General features: G+C 53.8%; 1 protein-coding gene across 4 annotated transcripts in view; it reads right to left on the bottom strand.

Moving 5' to 3' along the window:
* MYO18B (myosin XVIIIB) overlaps positions 1 to 11,819 on the bottom strand; it is a 245,078-nt gene that overhangs the window by 230,678 nt on the left and 2,581 nt on the right. For all 4 annotated transcript variants that reach the window (XM_045534350.1, XM_045534352.1, XM_045534351.1 and 1 more), the window contains exon 2: positions 1,403 to 1,551. In XM_045534350.1, coding sequence (XP_045390306.1) covers positions 1,403 to 1,441 — 39 coding nt within the window. In that variant the 5' untranslated portion in view covers positions 1,442 to 1,551. The remainder of the gene's footprint in view (positions 1 to 1,402; positions 1,552 to 11,819) is intronic.

Here is an 11,819-nt window from a genome sequence, read left to right as displayed (position 1 = left end):
TGGGGACAGACCCATCTCTGGGAGGACCTGCTCTGAAAGCAGCTTGTCCAGTTTCCAGAAGGAGATGGATCCCAGGGCAGCATCCACGTTCTCCTGCCTACCTCAGCTTGTAGTTAATAGAATAGGTTAATCACTTAATTAATGTGGTTAAATAGGGAAGGACTTACAGCCATGATTTGTATAAGGATCCAACCCTGTGACTCCAGCCCACTCATACCTCTGTGGCTTCCTGATTGTCCTTAAACCAGGACCTGGGCATCCAGGGGCTCCCTAACACTGGGTCCTAAACGAGTCAGGCTGGGTTCTGGCATTTTACACCCAGAAATGTGGCCCAGGCTGAAGCTGGCTGGACTTCGGTTGCAGCTGAGACCCTTTTGTTGGCTACGGCAACCTTGGAGGCTGAGGCACAGTCCTGGCTGTGGCCGACTGGAGTGTGTCTTTAACCTGCATCGCTGTGACTGCTCGTGAGAAAAAAAAAACCAGTCACCAGTGCTTTATAAGGAAGAGCTCGACACTGGCTTAAAATAGCCCCCTAATCAAGGTACGCTCTGCGTGTCCCGTAAAGACGCGCTCTCTGCAGCCCTGCTGATGCAGGGGAATTGGAGGGAGGGGGGAGAGGCTGGGAGGCAAGGCGGAGGCCACGGGATGAAGCCGGCGGGTGCAGACCTCTGCCCGGGAGCAGAGAAGCAGGGGCGTGCACGGCTGCTCTCACATCCACGCCACCCTCCGTAAGTGGGACGGGGTCGTCAGGCACACGCGGCAGGTGGACCTCTGCCCCTCCCAACACTAACCTCCCCGCCACCCCCCCTCAGGCTGGGAGGGGCGAGGGCACCCACCCACCCCACCCGTAACACCTCCCGCTCATCGAATCACATGCACAAGGTGGGGCGAGGGGCAGAGGAGGTAACAGGCACCCTCGAAAGAGGCAGCTTTGGTGTCTCATAAGAAATACCAAGGGGGAGAAGGCAGTAAGTTGGGGGAAGGGTCTGGTTCCAGTTCTCCATGGTAACTGGAGGCAGGGGCCACAGCAACCCGCCCCTGCGGCATCAACCTGGCAGCCAACAGCGCTGCCTCGGCCCCCACGTTCCTCCTCCCGTGCGACTCAGCGGAGGGACCACGAGGACCTAGATGGGACAGTGGTCTGCCCTCACTTCCCCCCTGCCACCAGGAGCAGGAAAGACAGGCGGCGATGGGAGGGGTCAAGGGCATGGTCACCAGGCCCAGCTGGGCTGGAGGGGCCCTGGCTGAGCGAGCTGGCTGGGAGAGGATGGAAGAGGGGTCTAGGCATGACACAAGGACGGCAAAGTGGGCAAGCGCAGGCCGGAGCACCCGGGCCCTGACTTGGCTTCCGAGGGTCGAGTCGGCCCCCGCGGCTGCGGCCCCAGCCCCGAGCGACACTTTCCTTCTGCTCCCACAGGGCGAGGCGAGACGAGATGGCCATGCTGAGGCCGTGCCCGGGCCGTGAGGATGAGACGAGGTGGCGCTTCCCGCAGACAGCACGGAATGAGGCTTTATGGACACACACAGCACATGGGGTGGACGGACACGGGACTGACGCACGGACACACGGTGGGGGGAGAAGAGAGAGACAGGTTAGCTCACGGGCACAGCCCTCCGCCCCCCACCGAGGCCATCAACCAAGACCGTGTGGCAGCCACAGTCAGGTGTCACTGCTGTCACTGACCCTGCGAGGACTGGCAGTGCCCTAAAATCGTTTTTCTCTTGGCCCCACACTTTAAACTTTTATTGGGGTATAACACACAGTCAAAAAAAAATACACAATCATATGTGTATAGTTCAGTGGCTCTTACAAAAAGAACACACCTATATATAAACTAGCACCCTGATCAAGATTTTTAAAAATTGTAATTTTATTTATAAGAAGTTCAAAAACAGGCAGATCTCATCGACGGTATTGGAGGTTCGAGGAGCCCTTGGCTTTTGGCTGGGAAGAGGCATGAGGGAACTTTCTGGGGTGCTGCAGATGTCCTGTATCTTGATCTGAGGTTGATTACACAAGTGCGTCACATGCAACATTCCACCCCGATGTACAATTCAGACTGAATGTTTTACTGTATATGAATCACATCTCAATTCAAAAAATAAACGGAGCCATGGAACCTCCCTCCTGCCCCCTTCTGGTCACTCTTCCCCCAAGAGCAACCGCTGCTCCGACTTCTAACACCACGGAATAGCGGGGTTTTCTCTTCTGAGGGAGTGGTTTGTTTCACGGTTGGACCATGCAAACGAGGGGAGGGTGGGAAGCCACCGCTCGCAGCTGGTCCCACACTTTGGGGAAATGGCATGTCACCATATCTAGAGGCTTAGCAAACTTTCATAATTTTGACCTAGAAAACCCTCTGCTGGGAACCAAATTTGAGGAAGTAATCCTAAGCCAGAAAATTCCGTCGCCGTGTTGCTTGTAGCATCCGAAAAGCAGACGCGGGGTCCCAATAACGAGAGAATGTCAAATAAAAAAAGAGCACAGCCAATTTGAAGTAACAGTTTGAGTCCACTGAAAAGGATGTTTAGGAAACATTGTTTTTAAACAGGCTTATCGAGGTGTCATTTGTGTGCAGTAAGACTCACCCATTAGAGTGTTCAATTCGATGATTTTTAATCCGTTCGCAGAATTGTGTCACTGTTGCCACGATCTAACTTTAGAACATCCTCATCACCCCAGAAAGACTCTTATGTCCACGTACAGTCACTAGCTGTTCCCTCCCTCAGCGCCAGGCAAACACCCCCCCCTTTCTATCTCTATAGATTGGCCTTTTCTGGACATTTGATGGAGATGGAATCTTACGGCATTTAGTCTTTTGTATCTGGCTTCTTCACTTTGCAAAATGTTTTTGATGTTCAGCATGTTATTGTGTGTGTCAGTACCTCATTCCTTTTTGTTGCCGAGTAATATTCCCTTGCAGGGATAGACCTTTTTTTTAAAAAAAAAAAAAAAATCATGCACTGGTTAATGGACACTGGATTGTTTCCACTCTGAGATCATTATGAATGACACTGCTACAGTCACGTAAGTCTTCGGGTGCACAGATGTTTTCATTCCTCTTAGGTAGATTCCTACCAGTGAAATTGCTGGGTTGCATAGTAACTTTTTTTTTTAATTTATTTTTTTATTTCAGCATATTACGGGGGTACAAATGTTCAGATTATGTATTGCCCTTGCCCCCCACCCCCTGAGTCAGAGCTTCAAGCGTGTCCGTCCCCCAGACGGTGCACATCGTACTTATTATGTATGTCTACACCCATCCCCTCCTCCCCGCCCCCATCTGCCCCACGCCCGATGAGTGTGATTCCTATATGTGCACTTAGGTGTTGATCAGCTAAAACCAATTTGATGGTGAGTCCATGTGGTGCTTACTTTATGTCTGATTTTTTAAGAAACTGCCAGGCTGTTTGCCCAAGTGGCGACATCATTTTCCACGCCCGCTGCGGGGCAGGAGGGTTGTCTGGGACGCTCTGGCGGCAGCCCTGGGAGGTGCCCGTCTCAGCCTGCAAAGTGAGGGAGGCAGAGCGTGCCCTGCACACGCGCCAACCGCCCGAAATGCACAAATAACAAAGCGCTTCACGTAGAAAGTCAAGTGGGAGGAAACACACCCAGGTCTCAGCAGAAGTGGTCTCGAGCGGAGGAACAAGTGTTTTCTTCTTCCTTTGACTTTTCTCGCTTCCAGCTCCAGCCTGGGCAAAATGTCCTGGGCTCTGAGCAGCGTCCTTCACTGACCCCTTCTGAGTGACGCCTCCCCCGCTCCCTGGCTGTCAGAGCAGCCATCGACCGGGAGATTTATAAGGACTTGTGGGCCTGGAAGTAGCTGCCTTCGGGGACTCGACCATGAGAAGGTAGCGCTGGCAGCTGCACATCCTGGAAGCAGGAGAGAGCTGCCTGGGCCCCCTCGCCCCACTGAGCTGGCATTCATCATCCCCCGAGCACCCGCCGTGAACATCTCTTTCCCGCTCTGCATTCAGCGACGCCCCGTCAGTAGCTGGTGGCAGCCACGGGAGCGTTTACACCACAGAAATCGGCAGACACTGCGACTTGTAGCTTTCATTCAGGAAGCTGGCCCTTAGACATCCCTCGGCACACCCCTGGCCGAGACCCCAGCACTCCCCCACAGCCTTGCAAGGAGGAAAACTCAAGATCCAGAGATCCAAGAAGGGCCATTTCAGCTCGGATGAGGTCACCTGCCCAAGGGGAGACCCTGGAAACATGTCCAAGCGCAAACAGCCAAGTCTTTGCCTTAAGAAAAAAAATCCCCCACACTGTGGCTTCTCCAGCTTGCAAAGGCACAGGCAGCTGGGCACTGGGCATGAGCCCCCATCTCCGGGGAGAGGGGCTGGGGGAGGGAGGGGGTGAAAGATGCCCCCCACTTTCCCTTGGGTGACACAGGAGGGGGCCCCCGAGCGACCCACAGGCTCCACGCCTGAGGCGCGAAGCCCGGGTTATGAATAGGTCTGACGTGAGGTGTCTGCCCGGCGGCTGTCCCCACCCCCATGGCCAGGCCCGGCCAGGTCAGTGGCTGCTTCCCAAGAATCACCCTCAGCTTCGAGGTTCCAGGGGGAATCCTGGCCTCGTTCGGGGCTGTCCTTAGCCCCGGGGCTGCCAGCCCGCCCAGAGGCCCTCAGCACAGGGGGCGACAGACGGAGCTCGCTCCCGATGTCCTGCCCCTCAGAGGCCCCGGGCCAGCCCCACTGACCCAGGGCCAGGAGCCAATTCCGCTGGGGAGGCTTTGTCAGGCCTTAATTTAAGCAAGTGTTCTTATCACCACTCTGCCTTCCAGGCCTGACGCACACACCTGCCCATCTGCTGCTGTTTTCAGCCCATGAGGAGACCCTAGAAACCCCAAATTCACAGTGTAAGGTTTCAAGTCTCCCCGGGGAGGGAGGCTGGTGGAAAGAAAGGCAAGCCCCAAGGCCAGGGACAGCTTGTCACAGTTTTCCACAGAGACATGCTGGATCTGAGTGGCCCTGTGGGGCCATTGAGTCTTCCTCTGCTTTCTCCACAATGTCTAGTCCGGACGTGGCAGCCAGCCCTCCAGTGACGTCACCTGTCTCCGAATAAAGCCCGAGTCTTTCTGGCAGCCTCTAGGGCCCCTCATGACCACCTGCCCTAAAAATATTCTCTTTCAGTTCATGCAGTGACAATGACTTCCTGGATACACCCTTCCAGGGACATCCTGACCTCAGGGCCTTTGCACATGCTGTTCCCTCTGCGTCAAATGCATTTCCTTCATGGCTCACATCTTCATCTCCTTCAAGTCTTTGCTTGGAGTCATCTTCTCAACGAGCCTGCACTTGCCCCCTATATAAATTGCGGCATAGCTCTCAATCCCACCCCACTCCCTGACCAGAACGTGGCCCTGTGAGGGCCAGAACTTTCATCTGTTAGTCCCAGAGCCTCGCACGTACTTAGCTCTCAATACATGGTTGTGAAATGAATGAGTGAGTGTGTGAGTGAGTGACTAGGGGTGTGGCTGAGGACGGACAGAGCAGCAAGTCTGTGGCAGAGGTCTCTGATGTCCCTCTGTGCCATCGACATCCACACATAGTGTCGTCATGGCCTGAGTTCACCTCCTGTGGGATCCAGGGAGCTCCCTGGGCCTCGGTTTTCTTAGCTGTACAACAGGAAGATGGCAATATATTAACCAGGTGACTTGATCCCTGGTAACTACCCTCAATCTGATTTCCATTTCCACTTGACTCCGTGGTTAAAACTGGCCTGGAGACCCCGGCCAGCACCCGGCACGAGGTGACTCACCGACATTTAGGGAGAAGCACCAAGATAGATCTTTACACTTAACCTGCCCTTGGCACCCTTTCATTCCTGCTGGGCCTGAAATGTAATTATATTAAAATCCATATCACATATCACGTTTTGTTCCTACAGCGGCACTATGTGGTTGGCATTACTCCCACAGAGCAGACAGAAACTCAGAGAGGTTAAGGCACTGGCCTGAGGTCACCCAGCAAGAAGGCCGAGGCGAGACCTGCCCCAGGTGTGTCTGGCTCCACACACGCATGCTCAGTTCTGCAGCAGTGATGATAAGAGAAGAGCCCTGTGTCCCAGTGGCAAGCTGTGGGACTCCAGGGAGCTGGCTCAGGAGGGTACACTCAGGGGGACGGCTGGTGTTCAGCGGGGTCTGATGTTCACTTCGCATCTGTCTGGTGTTAGTCATGGTGCCGGGTGCGTCATAGTCATGAGCAGGGAGGTCAAATGGGATCAAGGTCACACGGGAGAGAGTGGGGACATCCGAGGTGCCTAAATCCCTGTTCCTTCTGCTCCACTCTGAGCCCTCTGCCCTCCCTGCCTTGAAGAAGGGGACGTAACAAAATCAAGGCTACTGATAATAGCACCACTGGGATTTCTGCATCGCTCTGTGCTGAGATTTGAACCCATCACGTCACTTACTTTTCCCGACAACCCTATGAAGTAGATTTCTCTGAGTAACGCCACCTCGGGGCACTCGGGCAGAGGGAGGGCAATGGCCTTGCACTTGGCCGGTGGGCAGCGGGGCTGGTTCTTGGACCCAGGTGGTCTGACTTCGAGGCTGTGCTCACGGGCACTACAGCACATGGGTCCCCCAGCATCAAGCGCCTCTGCGCCTGGCGTGTGGCAGCCTCTCAGTAAAAGCCACGTCCCTTTCCCCTTCCTGGCTCTTACTGACGTCACCATCTACCACGTGCCTGCCGGGGCAGCTCCTGCATGACACCGTGCCTGGGGTGTCGCCCGTGTCTCTCCGCAGGACTCTGACAGCCTCCTGCCCCCTCCACCCCAACACCCACATCACCTGCCCTCTGCTCCACTGGCCACACGACTTAGGTCACTACTTGTCCCTTTTGCATTTCGATCCTCCTTTCGAACGCTGTCTTGCCCACAGTTTGGCTTGTGAGTGTTGGTGTGCATTGCCCAGCTGGCCCTGGGGGAGGTCCCTGGAGGTCCCTGGAGGAGGGCAGCGTGGAGCTAAGATGCCGACACCTGGTCCTTCTGAGGGTTGGTCACATCAGAGACCAGGCACCCAGGGAAAAGAGGATGCCCAGAGAATTGACGACACCCCCCTTCAGATTCGTGCTCCGCCTCTTCTACGTTGCTCCGTGCCTGCGGATGCTGACCTGCGTAGACTCTTCCAGCGGGCTCCCTGGTTTTGCAGTGTCCAGGTGGGCTCCATGAATAGGAAGCACCCATGGCGGGGGATCAGAGGGTGTCTGTGTCTCAGCTCTCTCCCCGCTGGTCGGCGGGGGTGGGCTGCCTCCCTCTACCCGGGGCACCCTCCCCACTCTCCCCTGCTCCTGCTCTGGCTGCTACTTCCTCCCCTGACACTTCAGGCCCAGAGGAAGTAACGGCTCCCACCCTTGCTAAGTCCCCGAGTGCTGCACCGTCCCTTAGGGGAGGGGTCAGCAGACTATTCCTGTAAAGGGCCAGATAGTCAACCTTCTGGGCATCGAGGGCCATAGCTCTGTGTCGCAACTACTCACTTCCGTCCCTGCAGCCTGAAAGCAGCCACACGCAGCGTGTCAATGAATGGGCGTGGCTGCTTCAATACAACTTTATTTTTTAAACCAGGGGGAGAGTTGGATTTGGCCCGTGGGCTGTCCTTTGCTGACCCCGACCTTAACGGTTCCAGGGCTCCCTTCCCGCACTTTGGGAACTAGTCCCTCTCCTGAGCTCTCATCGAATGGTTCTGCTGGAGTGAGGTGCCCGTGTCCTGCCGGAGCCCTGACCATCCAGCCACCTTGTCCCAGAGAAGGAGAAGAGCTGCCCGGGAGAGGGTTGGACGACGGGATGGAGGCTGCGGCTCCGGCCTCCACGTGGCATAATCTCTCCAAGGGCCGCTCGGGCTAAGATGCTCTGTGCCCGGGGGCTGACCGCCGGGGATTGCCCCCCCTTCCCCTGGCTCTCTCGCTATCTGGATTCCCCGTGAGTGTGACCTACGGAAGGCCACGTGACCTGCGCGCAGCAGGAACTAGAGGCCAAGTGTCTGGTCCCCACTCTACCTTGATCCCTTCATCTCGGGTCCTACTTTCAGCAAAGACTGTGAGTCTCTGTCTACAGCCAAAGCCCCCTCTGCGTGGTCCTCCCCACCGACTCCAGCTGTCACTCGGATCCTGAGTCATCACCCCTCCTCTCTCGTGCCCCACCAGGCCCAAGGCCAGTAAGGAATTCCCACCACTGCTGGTCCCTGAGGGCCTCAACAGGCTTTGTTGGTTCCCTCGACCCCACGCACATCTCTGGGGAGAATCTCTTCATTAACAAGGCTCTCCAGGATACCAGTGGACCACGCTGTTTTCTAGCGGGACCTTGACCGATGTAGCCAGGAGGCAAGTAGGGTTCAGCTCACAATCCATTCTGATAGATGGGAAGGACTCTGAGCCTTTATCTGGGCATGGAGGAAAAAGTGCTCTGATTGATTACTAATGTCTTCCCTGGGCATAGAATGAAGAAATGGTGCATAAGTGCTATCTATTTGCCATCCATAGGCTAGATGGGCAAACGGGCCTTGGGCTCGGTGGCCAAAGAACCAGGCAGTAACAGAAAAAGACTGTGGCCAGGCACTGTGGTGTGCACCTGTAACCCCAGCTACTTGGGAGGTGGAGGTGGAAGGATCACTTGAGCCTAAGAGTTTGAGGCCAGCCTGGACAATATAGCAAGACCCCATCTCTAAAAAAAAAAATACAATAAATTATTTTTTTTAGAAAATAAAGGGACTTTGCCCAGCATGCAGATACTTTCCCTTGATTAGGGCAAGGGCAGCCCACAGCCTGCTGCTAGCTGCGGATTCAGGCCACACTCACAACAACCCACATGATCGTAGAAGAGGAGAAAGGGGAAGGGAATGAATGAGAAGCAAGGGCAGGAAGGTTGCTGGAGGGAAAAAGAAGTTGAAGAGAAAGGGAGGAGGAAGAGCAGAGCAGAGGAGGTGGTGAGATGAAGAATGGAGAAAGAGCAGTAGGTGAGGGGGCAGCCTGGAATGCCCCCACCATCACAGCCACGGGCATGCAAATGTAGGAAGACCCCAGAGCCCCAGCCCCCTTCACAAGGAATTTCCTGGAAGGAGAGTCAATGAGCTCCCTCTTGGTCATGCCCATTGACGGGGAGCTCACTACCAAGTAAGACATATGGGATTAGCACTAATTGCTTTTCTTCTCTGGAACCAGAACTGCAAAAGATCCTCTGAGGCCAAAAACCCAGTTCTATCCTGGAATCCATGGACCAGGTAGGGGAAGTGACTCTTTCATGGTCCCACAGCCTCCAACAGTGGTGGAACCAGACTCCTCATCTCTCAGTCCCTAGGGTCTGACACTTTTTCTCCTACTCAGGGAGCTGCTTCACTGGGACAGCCATGTGCTGGCCCCAGTACTGCCCTCTGGAGCAACAGACAACCAGGTTAACCCCTTCTCCATATGACACTTATGGAATCTGCCCCCAATTTTCTCATCTGGAGCCTTCGACCATTTCTCAGGTGGCATAACTCCCAAATCCTTCAGAACAATGGTCACTGTCCCCTGGGGGTTTTCTAAACAGCCCTCTGCAAGAGTTTGGCCAGGGCAAACGCAGTGGGCTTCCTGCCCTTCAGAGGGCGGATCTGGTATTCTCAGATCCAAGCCTGGGCCTCGCTATACCTGCTGTGGAACCTCTTGGGACTGCAACTCCGCCATCTGTCAAATGAGGGCACAGTCTGTCTTGCCCACTTCATGGGGTGGTGTGAGTACTGGACACCCGTGGGCCTGTGAGCCATTGCTCACATTATCACTATTAATATATAATGTCCTTTTGCAGCAGCCATGTTTCCAGTTGACTCCAATTGAGCCCTAGGCGGATTAGAATCTCCAAATGCTTTTCATGTCATCAGCTCACAAGCCAGGACTCCTCTACCCTCACCTCCATCCCTGAATCACGCAGTGGGTGTTTCTTAGAGAAATTAGAGAGAAAAACCTCTGTGCCTTCAGCCCATCGGTTCTGCCCTCTCCAGCCACCCTTACATCCTGATGAGACATTGGCCCTCACAGATGGGCCTCGTGGCATGGTGCAGGGATGGCCAGTAAAGTTTCTCTCACAAGAGATGTAGTTGGGGCTGCCTGGAGAGCTGTTTTGAGAATGATCCTGAGCTATGCCTGGACTCAATAGGAAAGTGTGCTGTGATCGACTAGCAATGTCTGCCATTGGCATGGGAATGGTCAGGGGTGGCGTCTATGCCAAGTATTTTCCATTTCCAGTCTAGTGTTTCCCCTGCCACAGCAAAGCAAGAAGCTGATCAGACTTTTTCTGGGAGGCTCCCCTGAATGCTTTTAGGGTTCGAGTGCTCCATCAAAGGGCTAATTTTCTATCCTCCGCCATGTTGCTACCTAGAGCTGTGCTGTCTAACACAGTAGCCACTAGCACATATGGCTAGTTACATTTAAATTCAATATCATACAATTAAATTAAACATTTAGCTTCTTGGTTGCACGAGCCACATTTCAGGCACTCAATAGCTGCATGTAGCTCGTGGCTACCATATTGGACAGCAAAAATAACAGAAGATTTCCATCATCACAGAAAGTTCTATTGGACAGAACTGGACTGGACCAGTGGTTGTCACCAAGTGGCGATTGTGCCCACCAATGGACATTTTTGGCAACATCCTGGAAACATTTTTGGTTGGAGAGGAGTTGCTACCAGTAGGTATCTAGTGGGCCAAGGATGCTGCTGAACATCCTTCAAAGCCCATGGCAGCCCCACGACAGACAAAGAATTATCCAGCCTAAAATGTCACTAGTGCCAAGGCTGATGCTGGTCTAGACCCCTGCTCTAGAAGAATTACGACGAATTGGGAGGCACGTTAAGGGAAGAGAAGGGCAACATAATCTTTGCTTTGAACAATACAAAGATGAAACAGAGAAAGAACTGAGAAGCTTGGCCACCCATGTTGACAGGAAAACAAGAGGAAAAGCACGTCACTAAACCTCTCCAATTCCCAATTTCCTCCTCTACAAAACTGGGACAGCATCACCTTCCCCTGATAATCGGTGCATTAAATGAGGTAATGAATGTGAACGGGGTTGGTTCTCCGTCCCTGTGAAACAATGTTACACAATTCATTACTTACCCAAGGTTGTTTATTAGACTGACTCTCCCAGTCTCTAGCAGAAAGGCACTGAGTTCCCAGTTTCATTTCACCTTGCACGACCTTGGGCCACTTAAGCCTCCAAATCTCACTTCCTCATCTGTAAAATGGGGCTAATACCTCACGCCCAAGCTCGCAGGAATGTTTAGTGCGAATCCGACATTCAGTCCCATTGGGCAACCGTCACTCCCTCAACTCAACAGCTAAACCAGCTGCCCTCCATGAAATCGAAACTCAAACCCCAGCTGGTTCCCAAGGAACAGCTGAAAATGCACTTAGTCTTTTGTGGGACAGAGATGAATTCCCCTTGGGGCCTTGAACCCTGAAATTCCTGCTACCCCGAGCAGGAGTCCCGGCCACGGATTTGGTGAACACGCTTTGCCAGTTCTTGGGGATCTTTCCTCCTCTGCCAGAAACTACGATTCCTTAAAGTAAATAATCACCAGGGAGACGCACAGAGAAAGGTAGAGCAGAAAGGGAACATTAGGAAGCTGGGTGAGTCACGCCCTGGGAGGGAGGTGATTCAGATGAAGCTGGTGGTGTGTTTGGATCCTTCAGACTGAATGAGGGTGTGTGTGTGTGTGTGTGTGTGTGAGAGAGAGAGAGAGAGAGAGACAGAGAGAGACAGAGAGAGACAGAGACAGAGAGAGGAAGAGGAGGAGGGGAGACAGAGAAATCTGCCTTGATGTCCAAGGCCCTTGTTTGTTT

This window comes from Lemur catta, chromosome 21, assembly GCF_020740605.2.
Source record: "Lemur catta isolate mLemCat1 chromosome 21, mLemCat1.pri, whole genome shotgun sequence".
NCBI lineage: Eukaryota > Metazoa > Chordata > Mammalia > Primates > Lemuridae > Lemur > Lemur catta.
The sequence above is the reverse complement of the archived record's forward strand: the minus strand, read 5'-3'. Positions and strand labels throughout refer to the sequence as shown.